The sequence below is a fragment of the Pogona vitticeps genome, chromosome 2 (assembly GCF_051106095.1).
Source record: "Pogona vitticeps strain Pit_001003342236 chromosome 2, PviZW2.1, whole genome shotgun sequence".
NCBI lineage: Eukaryota > Metazoa > Chordata > Lepidosauria > Squamata > Agamidae > Pogona > Pogona vitticeps.
In genome coordinates, this window is record NC_135784.1 from 153021583 (window position 1) to 153043497 (window position 21915).

The 21915-nt window shown below is 41.9% G+C and overlaps 1 protein-coding gene across 6 annotated transcripts in view; it reads right to left on the reverse strand.

The window, feature by feature from the left end:
• Positions 1 to 1283: 1283 nt before the first annotated feature.
• Positions 1284 to 21915, reverse strand: part of LIMA1 (LIM domain and actin binding 1) — a 70598-nt gene continuing 49966 nt past the window's right edge. For 5 of the 6 annotated variants that reach the window (XM_020784297.3, XM_020784295.3, XM_020784305.3 and 2 more), the window contains 5 exons: positions 18294 to 18401; positions 12454 to 12505; positions 11016 to 11131; positions 6001 to 6134; positions 1284 to 3584 (listed from right to left, as the gene is read on the reverse strand). In XM_020784297.3, coding sequence (XP_020639956.3) covers positions 2579 to 3584; positions 6001 to 6134; positions 11016 to 11131; positions 12454 to 12505; positions 18294 to 18401 — 1416 coding nt within the window. In that variant the 3' untranslated portion in view covers positions 1284 to 2578. The remainder of the gene's footprint in view (positions 3585 to 6000; positions 6135 to 11015; positions 11132 to 12453; positions 12506 to 18293; positions 18402 to 21915) is intronic. The other variant, XM_020784312.3, reaches the window with a different exon arrangement.

Sequence of the window (21915 nt, forward strand, 5' to 3'; positions counted from 1 at the left end):
GTAGTAAAGATACCTCTCCCTGAATCAATTAAAATACAATCTCAAAATTGAGTTGAGGTGTGGGACTGGACAAACCTTGAACTTACACAAGACTGTGTTAGTGTGGTGCATTCATTCTAATTACAGCAAAAGGTAAAGGTTCCCCTTGACATTTTTAGTCCAGTCGTGTCCAACTCTAGGGGGTGATGCTCATCCCGTTTTCAAGCTGTAGAGCCAGCGCTTGTCTGAAGACAGTTTCCGTTGCCACGTTGCCAGCGTAACTAGGGAACACCGTTTTACCTTCCCACGGAGGTGGTACCTATTTATCTACTCGCATTTGCATGCTTTCGAACTGCTAGGTTGGCAGGAGCTGGGACAAAGCGACAGGAGCTCACTCTGTCGCATGGATTCGATCTTACGACTGCTGGTCTTCTGACCCTGCAGCACAAGCTTTTGTGGTTTAGCCCACAGCGCCACCACATCCCTTCAGCAAAAGGAGGAACACATTATTCTACGACAGAACTGATTTCTCTCCCCACTCCACCCATTTGCAAAACTGTGTAAGCACTTAACAATGAGCCTCATGGCCCAGCAGTTAAACTATAGGACTGCTCGCAACCTGAGTTCAATGGGCTCAGGTAGGTGGCTCAAGGTGGCCTCAGCCTTCCATCCTTCTGGGGTCAGTACACTGAATAAGTACCCAGCTTGCTAGGACAGCAACGTGTAGCCAGCATAATTAACATGTAAATCACTCAGAGAGTGCTTTAAGTGCTATGCGGCAGTATAAAAGCAGCACGCTTGGCTTCCCCCCACCCTTCCCTTTCAGTCAATGCTTCTATGTGAAACTCTTAATAGAAAATAGATCTGTCAATTTTAAGTGTCATTCAGCACAACAGAATCGAGGATACCAACATAACACAGTAGTGGTTGTTTACTTTTTCTCTGCTGGCCTCTTGTATACCCTCAAAAAAGGTAACTTAGTTAAGCAGGTATCCTACCATACCAAGATATTTTCATTGGTCCGTTTACAGGTATGTGCTTTAGACAGGTGACCCATGTTTCAATTAAGGTGAATGCTTGCAGAGGTTGCTGAGCAAAGTACACCTAATGCGTACAGGAGCACCACTCATTTTCCAAAATAAAAATGATACTGGAAATTATGTTGTAAAAACTAACTGCTTGACACAGTTAGTTTACAACATATCACAGTGCCATCTACTGGTTTAAAATAGTCACAAAGTGTTTCAGCATAATTCTCACCTTCCCAACCATCTCATTTTGCAAAGAAAAGTCTAAATTAATGCTTCCAACAATAAAAATGGCAGAGCCTTTATTGAATAAAAATGTTTCATACTTAACAAGATTGGTAAGAAAGCAGAATATTTTACAACTCTAAAATATAGTTAGAGCTAATTTAACTGGATACATTACAAAAAAAGATTAAAAGCTACTACCCTTTTATCCAGCTTAAAATACTATGATTTATAAAATAAATGCAAATCGAGAAGCACTAAAAACACAATGCTAGGAATCAGTACCAAAAAATCCCCACTGTTTTTGTCTTATTTATCATCGTGCTGACTTTTATGCCCAGCATTTTGCATGCTGACACTTAAAAATCTGGCAGTTTGGTACATAACATATTTTCATAACTTGTACTGTTTGCAGAAAAGCAGAATGGAAATTTCAAGTAGGAAATATTCAGGAATATAAACATGGAATGTATGTAGTGAAACCCTGCAGACAGAACCTTTGCCTTCTACACTGTCCTTCACTCAGCTCTACTCTTGGAAATAAGATAACCTGCTTCTAAGCCCAGGTATGAGAAACCTACTTCGTTGTACTGGCCAGCCAGCAGATTTGGATTCACCTGGGCCCAACTTTAAAACTAGTTGTACATACACATTTTTTTAAAAAAGCAAAGTGCAAAGAAAATCATCTCCTGATCATTGCCAAGTAAATATTACCTGCCCCTTAAATCATGCAGCTGGTGCGTATGGTTAAGATACTGTCATCACTGGATATCTATCTAGAAGACAGTGGGTTTTTCCCCACATCATTATATATATATTTTCTAAATGTATCCATTGTGCCTTTACACATACATTAAAGTGCAGTAACGATTTAAATTGGTCCCTAAGCCCTTTCGGAACTGGTTCCTAAGCACTACAGTAGTATTGTTAGTGGTAATTTTTAAAAGCCTTCTCTCTTTCAGCTCTGGAAATATATTGATACTTTGCACACATGGCTGGACAACAAAGGGAAGAAGAGAAATAAGATGCCATTTAAGTGACCAAGTTACAGAGAGGAATTCAGAAGTGTACAGTTTTGCTCAAATTGAAGCAGCGGCTAATCCTAAAATAATTTCATGAGTACTCTTCCAATTTCACAGGATCCATTACATTACCGCACATTTCCAATAAACCTTCCTATAAAATGCAAAACCAAACAAATCTTTATGGTTCCCTTATTCATTACCTGCAGCACCTGGCTCACAGGGGGCAGCCATTGTAGAAGAAACGGGGGGGGAAAAAAAGCTAAACACACCAATTTAAGGCCCAGCAACCTGTAATATGTTTCCTAGTGAACACAGTTAAATTTATTCATCATCTTCCTCATCACCATAGTATCTGTTCCGCTTGATCTGCGCCTCCACAGTCAAATCTTCTAGGTCTTCACCTTCAAAAAACCCTGCATTTTGCGATTTACGATTTGGACTCATGGACAATTCACTGTCATTTGTCGAATTCAAGGCCAAATGCTTGGGAGACATACGAAACGATTCTTCTTTATTGGGAGACGCTGGCTCTCCTGCAGCATTTTCTTCTTCCTCATTAGCATTGGGACCTCTCTGGCCATTCTCAAATGGACTCTCTTCACCTCTTGCTTCTACCTTTCTCTCAAACAGCTTTCTGTCCTCCTCGGAAGGATCTGGAGTCTCACTATCCTCAACTGCGTTACTTCCATCCACTGGCTTGCTTTTGGGTGCCGTTTCCTTCACGGGCCCGTCCCCTTGACGGACTCCAACCCTCTCAGCCTTGGGAGGAGACACACTGTCAGTTCTATGGCTCTTAACAGATACTGTTCTAAATGAGGCAGCTACTGTAAATGGCCGGCTTCTCTCTTTCAGCGAAGATGACCTCCGTAGCTTTTTAAGGTCTTGGTCTACCTCTTCCTGATTATCTGGCTTAGGGACCTCGTCTTCCGGGGGCCACTTTGGTTTCAACACTTTAATACCCTCTTCCAATACATTTCCTTGATTGCCTTGTTCAGAAGGGGGTGGCCAAGCAATCTTCAGCTTCTTTGTTTCTGTAGGCTTCTCCTCCTTCTCAAGCATACCAGCAGCTTTGGCTTCCATGGTGGCTGCTAGAATCCCAACTTTTGCTATTGGAGCATCTTCCACTCCTGGACTTTGGGGGCTCTCCTGCACATTTCCAGTATAGTCAGGCTTGTCCTGGGATTCATCATTCTCAGTTTTGCTTACCCATAGTTCCTTGTGTGGCTTAAGTCCAAAGCCTTCATCATAGTTACCTTTGGATTTAAAGAGCTGATTGAAGTGAGGTTTGCAGTAAACATTGCCATGTAGAGAAGCATAGGTTCCAAGACTGTGTAAAGAACAACAATTTAGAGTGTGATCAGTGCACCTGGTAACTCACAGGGGGGAGGAGATTAACCTTCTCGACATGTGTCCGCCCCCCCACTCTTCAAAAGACAGATGCATCACACTTATTACACTCATGCCGTGTCTGTAAAATAATTTGGATTTATGTGTACTTTATGTAATTTCATGACTACCAGGGCGATTATTGTTGCAAAACAGGTGTGCAGTCTTAAATAGAGGGCATTCTCCAAAGCTGCTCCAAAGCTTTGCCATCTCTGTCCAAAAGATTCTAGGCTGGCCCCCTGTTTGATGTCCTTCCATCAGCAACCCAACCCATTTTTACTTAAACAGGCCTTTGGCCGCTGACTCAGGATCTTTTAATGGCAGACATTGTAAACCAGCTTTAAATGGTTTTAAACTAGAATAACGATGCATTTGTCTTAATTTGACAATTTACTTAATACTGTTGTTAATATTGTAATTCATTGTGTTTTTTAAGAAGCACACAAAAAAACCCATATGTTGTAAGTGGTTTTGGGTCCTGCAAGAGAGAAATATATATACATTAAACAAATATTGTGCCAACACAGTCATATTAGAGCCTGTATGGTACAAGGGATAAAATGTTGGGCTACAACTCAGGATACCTGGACTGAAATCCCTGCTTGGCTCTGAAATCTCATCAAGGGCTGGCAAAGGTAAACCACTCTTTAAACATAACACATACCCTAAAATTAAGGTCATCATAAACTAGAAGTGACATAACAATACATAACAATCCTGTTAGTTGTTCCCTGTTTTGAGGAACTGCTTATGTCAACCAACAATGTGAAAAGGACCCTCTAGAAAAACAACCATTTTCAGGAAAATAGCTCAGTGGCTATTGTCTGGGACAGCTGGTGTTCTGTCATGAGGTTCCTTTTATACAGATCCTGGAAGCATCCGTTTCACAGAGGGGAAGGAGAGGTTGGAATGCCTTTCATCGTAAGCAGGAATGTCTTTAACCAAAACAGCTGTGTCCATCTCTAACCTAACGGGGGGTTTGGGGAATACCCAGTGCTGATGTGCTGCATACTGTGCAAAGAACAGCACAAGGCCATCCTGGGTTTGCCTTCTTCCAATAAGCGGGACAGGCAGCACCACTGAAAATGAATACTGCTGTTCAGCGGCACAGAGAATTTAATCCCTACTGCCACCTGATTGCCTCAAAGAAATAGCCTCATGTCCTGTTTGAGTGATCTAGATATTGTCGGCATGTGGACAGCTCCCATATAATCTGGAACATCATCGTCCTGATCCCTTGTAGTGGATCACAGGGCAAAAATACATGGGGTAAGCACAGTCCAACCCACTTTTCTACACTTTTCTTGAAAGGTGGGGGGGGGGCGCGAATCACCAAATTTTGTTGCCACTTGCAACTATCATTCGGGGAAGCCTTCTGGTGACTAGGCAGATACACAGCCCTGAACTCTGACAGAACCTTTTCCTCTGGCATAAGAGGAGAGCGTCTGGATATCTATCTTCTTCATAATCTTTGACTAACTGATCTTCCTATCATCATTTGTGTTATTATAATAAGAGCTGCCCTTCTAAATCAGATAGCAGCATGTGTTGAGAACTATTGAATCTTATAGGCTAAAGCTTCCATAGTTTTTTGTTTTGTTTTGTTTTTACCAGTGGCTGTGACAGGCCAGACAGGCAGGCCAAAAAAGTCTGGAGGGCCAAAATTTCCCCAGTCCTAATCTGCTAGATCTAGGATCCTGTTTCCAGCAGTGACTAACCAAATGCTTCTGGGAAACTTGCAAGTATGACAATAAGGAAGTACACCTTTGTTCCCAGTATCTGATATTCAGAGGTAAACTGCGTCTGAACTTGGAATTCCCACATTCTGCCAACAGCTATTAGACATGACAGCTAACCATGAAATGGCCTAACTTCTTAAAACCCTTCACATCAGTGATTCCCAACCTTGAGCAATCCAGTCTTTATGGACTGCAACTCCCAGAAATCCCAGCCAGCATAGCTGGTGGTGAAAGTTTCTGGGAATTTCAGTCCAAAAGTGCATAGGTTACCCAAGGCTGGGAACCATTGTTCTAGATTAATGGTCACATTTCTTGCAGCAGTGAATTCCACAAGTGAAAGTGGTGCATTGAGTGGAACACATTACCACCAATTCCAGAGTTCCCACAGTAGCCCATTTGTAATTAGTTTACTGTCAGGACATATTGTGACTGTTAAGCAGTAGATTCCCCTGGAGTTCCTGGTGGCCAGCCAGGAAGAGTCTCCAATAGACATTTCTCAGGACCATTACGACAGGAAGAATTTCCTTTTTCCCTAACCCACAATGGATTATGAATATTTGAGCAACATAATTGTTGCCTTTATGACAGTAGAGCTGTACCTGGTGGTCTTAGACTTACGTGAGTTTGCTGTTGCAGTAAGAACAGCGGAAGCAGCTGATATGATACACCTGCTGATTGGCAAAGAGACGCTCCATTGGATATACAGTCTTTTTGCATGCAAAGCAGAGTTCCTTTGCTGGTGGCTGGAACTTCTAATGGAAAAATAAATAGGCAAATAGCATCAATATGAAACTGGCATGCTTCTATGTTTCAGTATTTTCCATTCAGCAACCCTAAAGGTCAATCCTAACTAAGCTCTCCCTAAAGAAGGGGTGGGCAAAATACAGCCTTTCAGATGTTGTTGGACTACAATCTCCATCAGTCCTAGACATCCTTACCAGAGATGAAGAGTCAAACAACATACAGAGATCCACACTCTGCCCAAGTGTAGTGTTTCAGTTAAGGGCTCAGCTGAGACCAGTGTGTAATTACTGAAGGATCCTAGCTCAGGACTTCAGCAGAGAGCAGTATAAAGGCATGGACTCCCCATATAAGGCAGGCTCCCATGAGGAGTCGGTGCAGGAAACAACTGTTGTCTTTACCTGCTTTGGTATTTCCTGGAGCTATCTTGACCCTTGGACCGGACCTGGACTTCTCTTTGTGATTCCTTGACTCCAGCATTATTACTGCTGGTTCTGACAGATTCTCTGGTTTCTGACCTTGGATTGGGTTATTGGATCCTGTCTTTTGTTTACTGAAGTAAATCACGACACCAACCTGCTATAAAGCTAGTATGCATCAGTTTTATTCATTCCAAAGCAATGATTTCTCTACCCATCATCCTGATCCCCATATTACAGTCAAGCTAGCATGGTCAAATTTATGAAGGCAGCTATCAAAACCCCTCCCCGACCACACTCTCTCTATACAGAAGCTCAACAATCTGGAAGGATGGGGTGGAAGAGAAATGGGAGACAAAGGGCAAGATTGGCAAAAGCTTTTAAAAATGGAGACAGACTTAACCAGTCACATCAAATTATTCAGCTATGCGGGTAGATCAGCACCAGCAACCTAAACCCTACGTCAGCAACCAAAGCTTCAAGGATCTACCCTTTGAGTGTCATGGCACAGTAGTTAAACTGAAGTACTGCTCACAACCGGAGTTCAATCCCAATGGGCTCAGGTAGCCGGCTCAAGGTTGCCTCAGCCTTCCATCCTTCTGAGGTTAGTAAACTTGAGTACTCAGCTCACTGGGGGAGGGGGGGAGATTATGTGTCGCCTGCATAATTAAATTGTAAACTGCCCAAAGAGAGCTTTAAGCACTATGGGGTGGTATATAAGCAAGATATTTTTTAAAAATGCTTCATGAATACCCATGTGGTTCAGTTATCACTCCTTTTTAAAAAAGGAAGCCATTTTTAGGATCACCCTCAACAAGGGCAGATGGGTGAAACTTCACTCTTGAAGACCTCTTTTCTTCGATCCCACTTCCCTTCTCCAAAGCACAAAGCTGGAGAGAAAAATTATATGCGTATTTAATCCAATGTGGGTGTTAGATCTGTCTCCACTCAAGCATGAAATGAATGAAAGTGTATTACAACTTAAGGGTCTAAACAACCACAAAAAATAGTGGAGGTTGTTCATAATTCTTGGGAACTTGCTTGAGAAACCACGCAGACACACACTTAAGCCATTTCGATTACATGCTCTGTATAATGAAAGCTATTTTTTAAAATAAAAACCCACTTATATTTTTAAAAGCCTCAACATCTGTAACCACTGCTTCAAAAGGGCAGCAGATAATGTAATCCCATAAATGAAACCTTAAAATTTACATTGTGCTTTACAAGCAGAAAGTGTGGCCCAGATGAAATAGAGGGGCCATGTAGCCAAGGTAAGCTGCATCAGGCTGCTTCCCCAAATACAAAGAAATAGCTGTCCTCTTACTTAAAAAAATAATAATAAAAGACAAAACCCTGCAAACTAGAACTCCCTCCCGTTGCCATTTTTTTCGTGCTGATGATTAGCAATGTCTAAACATAAAGGAATAATTTCAGCAATATGGAAAATGGATCTCTCCAGTGACAGACAACACCCAGGCAGAAAATAGCTCGGCTGTCAAAAACTGGCTTCACCAATCTCATCTGGGAACCAGATACTATATTTGCAATGTATGATGGCGGTGGCAGTAAACAGATTTGCCATCCAACTTATATGCATGTATAGCGAAAGGCTTTAGGCGTGTTAATACATTTTCCTTTCCAAGCATGCTATGAGTAACGACTACAATAGAAGGGTGAAGTCCAGTTAATAAAAAGAAGAGAACAGGCAAGAAAGCTGAGAGTTGAGCTCACATTAAAAGGGAGGCAGAAGGCAGGAGTAGAGATTAGGAACCAGGAGCAGGAAACAGAAGCTGGAAAAGACAAACGGCTCTTTATAAACATCCATCTGGGCTGGCATGAAAGCACACTAAGAAGTTCCTTGGGTGAAACCCATTGTACATTCACACCATCCAATACAAACACAACTCAACATACAAATTTGTAAGATCTGGGAGGATTTTTCCCCCCTCGCAGTTGTTACTATAATAATAAAGTCCAAACTTTCTGCAGGGTGCTTTACACAAGAAGCTCAAATGATCATGACCTACATCTCAGTTTTGTACTCTTCCTACCAAAGACTCGATGAATAGGAAAGCAGAAGCTAATGGTTACTATTGCAAGTGCAATAGTTAAAACATATATCAATGGTGACAGTATGAAACACAATCCAATGTTTTAATCTTCTGCTTCCTATTCAAAAGACTTATTCCCTTTCCTTCCCTGCCTTATCATCACTCATCAGTCTGCCTAAGGACAGAATGAGGCCTAGTATAATTCAAATCTGGGAACAACAGAGATTGGCACTAGGCCCTGGTATTTCACCCAGAGTGACACCACCCAACATGCAATGAACATTTTATGACTGCAATAATAGTTGTATGATTTTTCATAAAGGAGAGGGGATGGAACTTAAATGATTAATATAATATTGGAAAGCAGAATGCTTCTTGCTTATAACATGAGATCTATAGGAGAAGGGATGGAACTTAAATGATTAATATAATATTGGAAAGCAGAATGCTTCTTGCTTATAACATGAGATCTATAAAGGCACCTTCTAGTTCTGCTTGTGGAAAACATAAATGCAATTGTTCATAGCAAATCTGCATTTTAGGAACAACACCCTTTATTCTAATTTGGAATAATGAGTATAAACACAACATCTTCAGAGGTTGCAACCACATGTTACAACACAAGGTAAGTTTATAGTAGAGATGGGAGTATTCATATTCGTATGTGAATATCCTCCCCCCCCAGGTGGAGATAATTAAATGGATTAGTCACTCTGCGTCCTGTCAGAGAGGCTCGTCATCCCGCCTCTTGCCAGGACTGGCTAATCCATTGCGGACAATGGCGTGATAGGAAGGCTCCGTCAGTGGCGGAATCGTGAGTGGACAGTCCAGCCCCATGGGGCCCAACCCTCATTATCTCCACCTGTGGGGGGATATTCATATTCATATATGAATACCCCCATCTCTAGATTATAATTTCAAATTTAATTAATTGCTATGGCACAATAAGGGCTTCTAGATAATTTATGTATTTCCAGGGATGCTTGAGGGATTTGTTTGGCCTCCGTTTGAAAGGAAACTCAGGGTGTGACTGCACTTTTGAATTAAACTGGGAGCTGGTTCAGGTTTTTAACAATCAATTTAACATCACATGCTTTTTGTGTCAGTGTGTGCACCCTCAGGGAACAACTTTTAGCCCAGCTGTAAGCAACGTGGAATATTGGCGCTTCAGCACTCTAGGTCCTGAATTTCCTGGTTTCCCCTCTGTGTCAGGAACTTAATTATTTACCTCAACCGTACTTTGTGCCTTTCTTGAGGTAGAGCTCACCTGCCTTGAGACAGCTGATGCCAGACACAGCAGCTTTTATTCAGCACCAGCAGCCTAAAACACCCTCACTAATCCGTAAAAACAGAAGGCAATTCCACTTCAGAATGTTTGCTAGAACAAATGTTACATGGTGACCCAAAGTCTGCCTTTTAGAAGATGATAACATGGTTTCCTCCTCCTCCTTCTTCATTAAATAGGCAACCATTGTTCTAAGCAGAACATTTCACAACCATACATCCCCATACTTTGTAAAGCCAACCGCAAGATGCTATCTTTTTGCATATGCAGTACAAAAGAATTTGCTGCTGGCTTGCATTCACCATTTAAAATGAGACCACAGATGTCCAAGCATTGTACAAAAGAAAAAGATAACTGATATTGTGGCTACAGACTCAATAATGGGCTGGTTGACAGACCAGCAGCTGTGATTTTGAACTGCTTTGAATGGCTACTCCTGTCAAAAAAGCTAAACACAAAAAGATGGCAATTAGTCCACTTCCTACGTATTTCTGAAACAACTTTGGACAGTTGTAGGGTGTGCAGGATCACTCACTAATACACAGACATCACTTGATAACACATCCCAGTGAAAGTAACACAAACTAGAATTGGATCAATCCATTCCCACTGAATTCCCAGGACTTCTATTTTCACTTTTTTAAATTCTTACCTTTATGCACTTCTGCTCTGTGTATTTTTTTGCTCATATGTCTTTTACTAGTTGCATGAATATATTAACTTTCTTATATATTTATACTGCCTGTTCTTGTATTACTTGTTTTTTTATAAAAATAAAAACACATATACCCAAAATAGACCAGTGGATCATATGCATTAAGTATTTTTCTGAAATGACTACTTCAGAAACTTAAAATAGTAAATGTACACTTTACTGAAAATGTTCACAGAACCATCCTAGAGTATGCTTTGATTTCCTTCTCTGAAGTCCCTGCACATTTTTCAGATAGAAAAAATAAGACTTTGCTAAGTCTGAAGGAGTTCAACTACTAATAATCTATAAAAGTGGAGTCAGAGAGTACTGTAGAAATTGACACATACTGCCCACACCATATTTTCCAGATTACTCCCCCACCCCACCCACCCCCGGTATCATGCTCATTGCTACTAATGAAGAATAAACATCCACTCTACCTTCACAGCTTTGGGGGCAGAAGTGTCGCTCTGGCTAGAGAACCGAGAATCAGGGCTCTGTTGTTTCGCAGAGATAGACCTTGAGACTTCATTTTCTTTCTGGAAGTTTAATCCAACTAGAATAGAAGGAGTCTTGTTAGTATTCCTCACTTGAAAGTCAAGTTTGCGATCTGTACTGAAATTGTTGATGAACTTTCTGTTCTCTATTTCATTATTTAAGTGAGAAGAAAAGTTATACGGCTGACAACATTAATCTTCCTTCATTGTTACCAGCCGATTCTACCAAGTATATTATCAAATTTTAAAATGTCACTGATTTTTCTTTTTTAAAAAAATCTGATTCTGTTGGTTTAATTCATGTTTCATCATATTATTGATCATGTGCAAGGATTAGCTGCATGTCTTCTTTTAGGAAGACCAGCTCTCTGTGGGGCTGCCAGAGGGCAATTTTCCTTTTCAAAGTGTCCTCCACTTGAGAAGGGCTATCTAGTCCAAATTTGATTTACTGATAAAGAACTGGAGATCACCATTTCCCATCTACAGTAAGCACCTAGGCAAGAAGGATTAGCAAGAGCCCAGGTCACTTCCTCCATATAAGTGAAATGCTAAGTCATTCCCTTTGAATTGTAAAAACATTTTTTTTTCATTTTGGAGCCATACAAATACATTAGCACAAATTATTTACTTATTTGCAAATCAAGTGTTCTCCCTTGTCCTCCTTTTTTTGGGATGTGTAAATGACCTCCCGTTTTATACCAGGAACACCTTTTTTTCAGTTAAATTCTTTCAATATGAAAGAGGAGAATTATTGCACCTTTATAGGCATAACTACACATTGATGTGACAATGTATTGTCTGCAACATTGACTGAATTTAACACTGGGAACAAGATGGCGCATGGGGTTCCACTTTGAAGCAAGAATACAGTATGCAGATAGAAGGCTTAACTTGGTCCCTTCCTCTCTGCAATCCTGACAAGGATGGCTCCTCCATCCTCACCTCAACCACTGCAACTACAAATTTTAAAAAACTCCCATTGGTTTCAATGGGAGCTATTTGTTTGTTTATTTATACTGTATTTTTATTCTGCCCAACTAGTGGCAGAGCAAACAGGATGGCAAACAAATCAGACACTAACATCACTAACTGAAACAAAGGGAGTCTTGTCAACAAATTTTCCGGGGAGGAAAACTGCCTCTCCCTGCACAGTATAGTCTCAATTCAAAACAAGACGCCTCCTTACTTGCTACTTATAAAAAGCCATCACCAAGTGCTTTAAGAACACCTCAGAAAGTGTAATTCCCATACACTAGGAAGCTGCTGCCTGCCTCTATAGTTTTAGAGGCCAACGTATCTAAATCCAGGCATCAAAAACTGACATATACTGTACAGTCTTTCCTTCTTTGTTTCAGGGCAAAAGTGAAACTGAAGAACTTACTGGTACCGCCATCTTCATAGAGGCTGGAATTCAGGCCATCTCCTATGGAAGCCTGCAGGAGAAATGTTTATATACTGTCATTCCTTTATCACACTGATATCCAGATAACTGAACATGCCAGCTTGATGCACAATAATGTTGTGTGCAGTTGTACATATGACAAGAGTACAAAGGAACAACCAAAACAGTCAATACATTGTGTGAAGCACAAGGCAAACTGAGGTTCAAGGCATAACAAACCTAACAATCTTGCCATGTTAGAATTACGGTTCTTCCCTACCAAACAGTTTCAAATGTATTCTACTCTTCAGCTGTACTTTTAGAAGCCAAAAGAGCTTCTTAACCATCTTAAGATGGCCCAACCATGTAGCTTTTTTCTTTTTGGACAAATGTTGCTGTCTTCACTAAGCATCCTTACTATGCCCTTTGGGCAGGTTGATTTGCATCCCCCTCTCCCATTGATCACACAGTACAAAGGGAAATGTGAATCAGTCCTGAAACCCACCACCACCAATCCATAGTTTTTCCCTCCACTGCTGGGGCTTCTTCTTCCTTTTCTTTTCTTTTTTCTTTTTAACAACAGATCAATTTGCATTTGGGTTCAGACATGTGATCATTTGAACCAATGCAGGAAAGCTGCCACGCCAGCACACAGTCAGGAACAGAGAACAAAGTCCATTGGCAAGACTTTTTATTTTTCTTTAAAATCAGTTAAGGGTAAAGCAAAGCCTTTCTCAGAAAGTCTCAGCAAGACTGCCCTCCTTTTTCTTAAGTGAAAAAGGCAAGCAAATCCTTTTTTTAAACTGCTTGCAAAGCTAGGAAACCTTTTTTTTTTTGACAGCTCGGTGCCAGCACTGATGCATTAAAGCATGCGCGCGCACACGCACGCACACACACACACACATACACAGAGAGAGAGAGAGAGAGAGAGAGAGAGAGAGAGAGAATGAATTGGAGGCGAAAGCAACAGGAGGAAACCCTTGTTACAGCTTGTTAAGGCAGTTCCTTTTAACCCTTCAGATACTTTTAAGCCTCCTACAGGTACTTCAACAGCGTTGCAAACAAGGTTCAAAAAAGGCTTTTCTTCACTTTCCCTGTGTGGCCACTTAACCAAACAGACTTGAAATTCCCTGTTGCAGCTTCACAGCAAATGAATGTGAATGAATTCACATTTATCTTGCTGTGTAATTGCGCCCTCTGATATTACATGATTCAACAACTATTTATAATCCTTGAAGGTTTATTAATAAAACAAGGACTGAGAAGTATTTGGAAGACAACAGAGACATATTCAATGTCTCAAAAAGTCTCTAGTTTATGTACGTGAGATATTGTACTTCTGTATTCATGATTCAAAATGCCCCAATACTGCTGCACAATACTGTCTGGACATTGTCAGCAGAAAAATGCTACGGTTTATACAGCAAAATGTGGCCAGTTTTGACAACATCAATGTGAGTGTTGACAATGTCAATGGCAGAAGTCAAGATGGTCTACAGGATACCCTCTTGTGCCCACTACCATTCACAAGGGAAAATCTCAGATATCTGACTCATTTTTTCATCAGTTAACCACTTCTCCCCAAACACAAAGTAACTTCTCAGGGCTGTTTTCTGACAAGTGTGACTGACAGTCCGCAGAAGAGGGTATTCTATAGAGAGAAACACCTAACATGAGGTGGATTGCGTCAATCAAGGAAGCCATAACTATTATTTTGCAAGACCGGAGCAGAATTTACTGGAAAAGACAATACTGCTAGGAAAGGGAGCAGTAGGAAGAGAGTACAACCCAATATGAGATGTTATTGGTTTGCAAGATCAGAGCAGAACTGTTAATGATATGACATTTTGAAGATCATTCACTCGTATAGTCACCACACATCAGAAGTGACTTGATGGCAACTAACATCTTTGGAGGGTGTGTCCCCCCCCCCACCGTTAATTGTCAGAAAATTGTATGGTGATAATATGGTCTGCGCTTTTATAATGCAGAAATACTCTGGATATGCCTTACAAAACTGTATACTAATTCTCTGGATATGTCCCTTTTTGGAGGATGGTCACTTCATTCCTTTCCTTAAAGCAAACCTGGTTATTTTTAATCAACTATGATAAAACTCTAAAAACTATTACACATGAACTATAAACTAGTACAGAGAAGAAATGGCCAAACTGTGGCCCATGAGACCTAGTCAGTAGTGAGATATGCTGAAAGTAGTAGTCTTGTCACTAGAAGGCCACAGACTGCCCACTTCTGGCACAATAGCTATAGAACGCATCCATTTCTCACATATTTCAAAACTCTTCTAATTATTAAACAAATGCAGGACACCAGGAATGGCCTCTTTCCTTCTGGGAAAGAACAAGAATCCTGGGGTCATGTGCTGTATCTTTTGAAGCGCTGGTAAATTGTTGGCCCCTCAATTTTAGAAGACCAGTGAAGGATGTTTGTTTGCTTAATTATCAAAACTAGAAGGTTTTTTTTCCTAAATGCTAATGATGCTTTTAAAATTGTGAACAATTTTAATATCAGTAAGAGTTGTTATTTTCATCTCAGCATGCGACATCATCAGGGTACAGGAGACGTGCACCACAGATATCCTTCCGAAATAAAAGTCTTCTTGTGATGAGGTTCACAATTCTTATTGAAGTTATCCAGTCTACAAGGACTGAGATAAAGTTGCCTCCATTGCACTAATGTTTGGTCAAGACAGCTAATTAGAACCACTATCAATTTATCCAAAGATCCATTAGCACATCTCCCCCATCAAACCAACGTGCAGATTATCCATAGGACTGCAACTGCTGACCATCTCTCAGGCTGCAAGGGCTTCCCTATGTAACTAAAATTCAAACACTATCCCGTCTCGGGCGTAATAGCTTTGTTCCAAGTCATGTTGTTAGCTGTCTTGGCAACAATTTTTTTCAGTTGAAAGGTAGGGCAGACATGCACACCATCATTGTACAATAGCAATAATGGTAATAATGATGATAACACTAAGGATAGAAGGAAAAGCAGCAGCTGTACAAATAAATGGTCAGGTTTTGCTGCCACAGTGCTACAAGAATGATCCTTTGTTTACATCTATAATTCCGTTTTGTTCTGCTTCTCACTGTAGTTTTATGTTACTCTTACTTGGAAGTTTCCACATCATGGGAAATATTAATTGGAAGCCTATCTCAGGGTCTTTAACATGGATAAAACAAATAATGGTTCTTCACTTATTCATTACATCCCACTGGTACAGAGCAGTGCTGTCTTCCTCAAGATGATGCCCACCAGATATATTGGACTACAACCTTCATCATCCCCAGCTAACATAGCATGCAGCTCTCCTGGCTGGCAGTGATGTGGGCTGTTGTGTCCAATATATTTGGAGGGTGCCAGGTTGACAAAGGCTGATCAACCTGCAATCTTCAAAGGACTGAGCTTTTAATTCTTGGCCATCCTCCATTCATCCTCCCTTGTTACAGGATTTTGTTGTTGTTGTTGTTATTGCTTCAAAGTGTTAAATACACATATAAGGAAGCTACAAAGGAAATCATGCCAGATTCAGGACACAAGAGTGCCATTTTCTCTCCTTGGATGCCTGCTCTGTTAAATAAAATACAGCTTAAGGCTGCTCACCCTAGGGAACTAATACGCCATAATAAGCTTAACGGCAGCATCTTGCTAATTTACCCTGGAAACCCTATTCCAAGCAACTGAGCTGCACAAATTAGTACGGAAGCACAGAAGGAGAGGATAACACACTGCGCCCATTGGACTCATTTTGAGGAACAGATTGTTGTAAGCATTCCAGAGCACATTCTACACAGTGTCAGAGAGGTCACAACAAAAAGGGCACTCATGCTCCAACAGCGCCGTCATGTGAGGAAAGCAGAGAAGCAGTGCCTTCTGCATGCGCACTAAGGAATGCGCGGATTAATTCATTTGGTAGGTTTATTAAACAGTGTTGTCCATTTCTTATACAGTACTGTATCCCACCCTGGGCAGCTAGCCAATATGTTTTACACAGATGTTTAAAAAGACACAAGCTCGTGCCTTCTTTTCCAGAGGGGCCCCCTCCTCTCCCAAGTCCCTGCATGAGCTCTTCGTGCGCATTAAGCCAAGTGCTTAGTCACCCGAAGGAGGAAAGCCACAAGAATGCTTATAAACTTAGGGCTTATTCACTCTTTCACATAGGCAGGAAGAGGCCTCTTTTATTCAAATCATCCATCCAGCTGTAGGAAAAGGGAACAGAGAAGGAAATTACTTTTTGAGTTCAACATGGTTGCTTTCAAGGGACTTCATTGTTTACTGGGGAAGTAGTGCCCCCAATGGCAAGAGGTTACCAATGGGCAAGAATTCTCAGTATCTGAGTGAGAGGGCAGCAATTGGCCCCAAGTGGGCCTAGGATGTGTCTGACCAATCTTCATAAATCAGGCTAAAAACTATACAAGCCCCCAGTTATTAGTGGGGAAGGGGGACACACATTTCAAGAGGGTAGCCCTGTTAATCTGTTTTAGCGGAATAACACAGAGTCATCCTGGATCTTTAGGGCTAACAGATTTCTTATAGCATGTGCTTAGAACTTATACTATAATCAATCCATGAGCCAGAAAGCTATCATGCACATTTCCCCAAATTTAATACTCAGGGTTGCACAAGGACTAGATGTGATCCGTCCAGTTAAGTAATACTCACTCATGGTTTCAATTTTCAAAGGACACTGACAGAACGGGAAATGCTATAGGGTGTGTGTCCGTGGGGGAGATGTAATGCATTGCTGAGGTGCTCCTGTATTTACTGTGGAAAGCCCAGCTCCTTCCTCTAGGAATTAACTTTAAATGTGATAGCAGAGCTTAAGCCACACAGAGAAAGCCACCCCATTCTCATTACACGGACAGGAATGGGACAATGGGTGGAAATCCAAGAGATGTAAAATGAAAGAAGATGGCTGAGTATCAGTGGCAAGGGTTACACAGCTATTTAGAACCAGTCTTGAGCACAGTGAGACGACTGAAATCCCATTAAGCATCAATAGGATTTAAGCAGCTGAGGTGTGCGCAGGATGGCAGCCAGACAGTGTTCTTCACAGATCTAACAGAAAAGATTAAGAGCAAGTTGCCACCTAGCTTTGCCAGCATCTGGCCACTCTCCGGATAGCCGTCCCACCAACCATGTGCATTGGCTCATTATTACCCACCAAACGAGGATATCCAATTTCAACAAACACAGAAGAGTCTCCACTTCCAGTTTAACAAAGGGTTGTGAGGAGGAGGGGAAAGAAGAAAAGATGGGAAGTATTGGTTTCAGTGACTTGCCCAAAGACAGTGGAAGGACGGAAATGTCTCATGAACAAAACAAAACAAAAATTGCAACAAGTGACTGCTCTGCACCAGCATTCACTTCGCACCTCCACACACACAACCCAAAGTCCCCTAGTGAGTTCTGCACCGGGGGGGGGGGGGAATCTCCCAGATGACTAAGTGGGACATGTCTCAAACAAACCTACAGAGGGGAGTAAAAGTCCACAACCATCTACTGCAGAAAGAAAATACACTATAGCATCCCTCCATATCAGGACATGAAAGATGAAAGCAGGTAGTATGTACTTTTTTATAAAGGAAGAAGAAGAGAGGCCAGCATGTTCTACAGACATATTTTAGGTTCAGATTCAGTTCTGTTTTCCATGAACTTATCATCAGAACATTAACACAGCCTGCTGCCAATTTGCATCAGCAGATACAACTCGATTTCCAGATGCTGTGATTTAACAATGTTCCGGGTGTGCCTCTTCAAGCAGCTCCACACAAGTGAAGTTGTCTTGATCTTCAGCCAAGATGACCATCTCTTACCTCCTCCCCTTCCTGCTCGGAAAACAGATCTTCTGAGCACGGCGGCAAGTTCTCCTTCTGTTCGCAATCGTAGTTCTTGTCTTCGCTTTCACTGGCTTGAATCTCACTCTACAGAATGACAAACCACTTGAGCATTTTTATATTTCAGTCCTTAGAGAAAGGGGGATTTTGAGTCTTTTTGAGAAAGTTGTAGAAACAGATATCTGCATGAAAGTAAAAAGGGGCACTTAAGATAGAAGAGACACTATCCATGCCACACTAGACCTGGCACCAGAAGACATCAGCAACCTTCCACTGATGTACTTATGCTGAAGACCTGCTGCTTCCACCAAGACTGGTTAAAAATAATAATAAAACACCCTCCCTTGGCATCACCTGACCTCCTCCGTACAGCCTAACACCATCACCCCCAAAGTGCTAGGAATCCCTCTGAAGACTGAGGAGGCACAGTGGGAAAACAAGCCCCATTTTCATGGGCGTTAGAAGGACATCACTGTTATCTTGAACACACTTTTATCTCTTCTGTTCACTCATGTTGAAAGGGGTATACAAAAAGAATAAAACAATTAAAATTAAAGAGAAAGAAATGAACTCATAGTAAGCTAAAGGCCACAAAATCAAGAAGGCAGCATAGAAACAATCTGGAGGATTAATAACTTCATTTTAAAATCTTGGGAAGTTGAAATGACATTTATCTGGCACTAAAAAGGCAATTAGGACATGTGCCACATGAGCATCTCTGTTCCAACAATCAAAGTGCTACCACTATAAAGTCCCTCTCGCTGGAAGCGAACAACTTCTCTTCAGACAGAGAAGAAGTTGCAAAAGTCCCTCTATCATGGATGTTAAACCTTCCCCTTCTTCAAATCATTCCCTTGGAAACTTATGCAACATTTAGTAACAAATCTGCACTTCTAGGAGGCCAGAGCTGCGCTAACCCAAAACCTCTCTTTGAATGGAGAGGCACGTTCTTTGTTATCTCACTATGCTTCAGTGAAAAAGGTGCCCAACTCCCCCCCCCAAAAAAAAGCTACCATGGTTCCAGCAGCAAAAAGAAAGTCCATGTTCCTTCCTTCTCTCACCTACTCTGCAGTCCACCAAGCTCCGGAGCAACATCTGCTCCGAGTGGGACAGGGGCAGATGGCAGAAGAAGTGGGGGCAGCCACTAGGGGTGACTGGGTTTACGGGAACCGGAAAAGTACAGTATGCTCTTTGAAAAGTACAGAAGTTTCTGTAAAAATGCTAAAGCAACTCTGAATGGCAAACTACCACAGCCTTGATCCACAAGACACTTCACCTTTGCAACCTAGAATTGCTACATATTAAGAACACTACACTCCATATTGTTTAAAGTTCTTAAATCAACCCAGCCATTACCTTACCTGACACTGCAGTTTTTCACTGCACTGTGCTTCCTGGGCTTCATAATATGGACACAGAACTCTGACCCAAGCCAGCTATCCTTAAATTACCATCTTAATCACTAAATGAGCAGGCATCCCTTCAGCTTGAAATGTCAGACTTCCCTCCGCACCCCTGCTTTCTTCTGCTTCAGAAGACTCTTATACCAAGTGGCAGGGAGACAGAACGCAGCATCTTCTAGAGTAGCTCAGTACTGTTAATAACAGTTCAGTAACTAGTTGTTCTCTTTGTTTCATTTTAAAAAGGCCACAGCGTATTTAATTGTACTTTATGAGCATCGCTGAAAAATATTAGCTCACAGTCCGTTTTAACCAGCTCGTGATTACAGCAGTTGCGTTTCCATTCACGATAAAAAAAAAAACCTGGAGCTGCTGACACCACTGAAATATCTGACAGTTCCTGCTGATGCTACTGTAACTCTAAACACTTGAGCTTTTGCTCAGAAGCGATGCTTAGCACAACCATGAAAGAAGTGTGCTTGAAACCCCACAGAATTGGGGCTAGAGGGAAGTGGAGCAGAAAAGCTGAAGGTAGACAAGGTAACAGGTACCACCAAGTCACCTGTCCAGTCCCAAACAATCCATCCTCAAAGCTGTTTTTCCCCTCAGAAAGGGGTTCTCTTACACACATTTCCACGTAACAAGTGGCTTGGCCCTAAGACAGTTTCGGAGTTGGGATATTTGGCCTCTTCTCCTCCCATTAATAACGTCTAGACAGACTCGTGTGGTAAGTGGGGGTCCATTGGCTAATTCATCCCCCAGAAACCACTATGCTAATGACACCTTTTAATCTGAGACATCAAGCCAGAAGACTGAAGATGGAGAGATGAGAGAAGGCAAGCTGGAAAAACAGCCATTAGCAGTTAAGCAGATTTGTTAAACCGGCAGCAATTACCTATGCCATTAAATTCTCTGCAATTACTGAAGTACAGCACAAGAATTACAGTGCTGCATATGGCAAAAGGGGGGGGGACCCTTGTATTAGAGAGAAGAACATGTGAATAGCTGACAGTTTATGGCATGCATGGAAAGCACCAGAACTTCCAGCAACCCCCTTGGGCAAAGCAGGGCAGAAGACCTGCTCAGTTCCCTTGTTAGTATTATCAACAGAAAGAGATTCTGTTATATCAGCCCGCCTGGACCAGGAAAGCCCAAGTCAAGGGCAGGATCACACAATGCTGCAGCAACAGAGGCTGCTGGGGGCTTACAGAGTACCTCCTTAGAGGTGTCTGCCTCCTGATGCTCTGATTCATTGCCCCAGCCTTGCCTCTTTGCCAGCCCATCTCTGCATGGGGCAATGACGCTGGATGCTCCGCACTTAAAGACAACCGGGGACCACTGAGTCACCTCTGATAGAGGGGCATGAGCAGCAGCTTTCTCCTCCTCTTGTAACAGAGGCGATTGCCTGCTGTTTCTCTGGCCAAGCACACTGGTCTTGCTTCCTTCTCACGATCTGGGCATGCTCGTAGGAAGACCAGCAGTTCAAGCAGAATAATGCAAGTCGTGGGTTCTTCCCATTTATACGCTAGCACAGTCTAAAACCCAACATTTGGTGAAGCATCCCTCCCTGAAAAAAAAAGACACTGACGCCAAATTATTAACTATCTTACTGATGTAAGTGTGGGTGAGTTGGGGATCAGTGATCTAAGAAGTACCAATCCAATCCTCCAGTATCAACAAAACAGAAGAAAAACGGCACAATCACCCAACCCAGTGGGAAAATCAGACTGGCCTGGCTGATGGGCTTCAGATTCCCAAGACCTTGTCACCATCACCACCTCCACCTCCCTCCAAATATTTCAGTACAAAGACCAGTGCAGCTGCAGTACTCAGGACAAGCAAACCCAATTAGTACAAACAATGGAGGAAGAGACTGGAAAGTCATAGTGAGGAGATGAAGAAACGCGCAGGCCGAAAGCCCAAGGACACCGAATGAGAAAAAGTGGAGACCAAGGAAAGAACAGAACTTTGGGCAAGTCAGAGAACCAGTTTGCATTCCCGTTTTTTTTTTCCCCTTGAGCCAAGCAGTTCAAGAGATGCAGACGTGCTATTGAACTTAAGACATTCTCAGCAGCAGAGAACCAGGCACATGCAAAGAACAAGGCAGCAGTGTGTGAAAAGTGGGGAGGGGAGCAGAGAGGAGAGTCCAAAAATGGTACCCGTGGCTTGAACAGAAACAACAGACACCATGCAAAACAAGC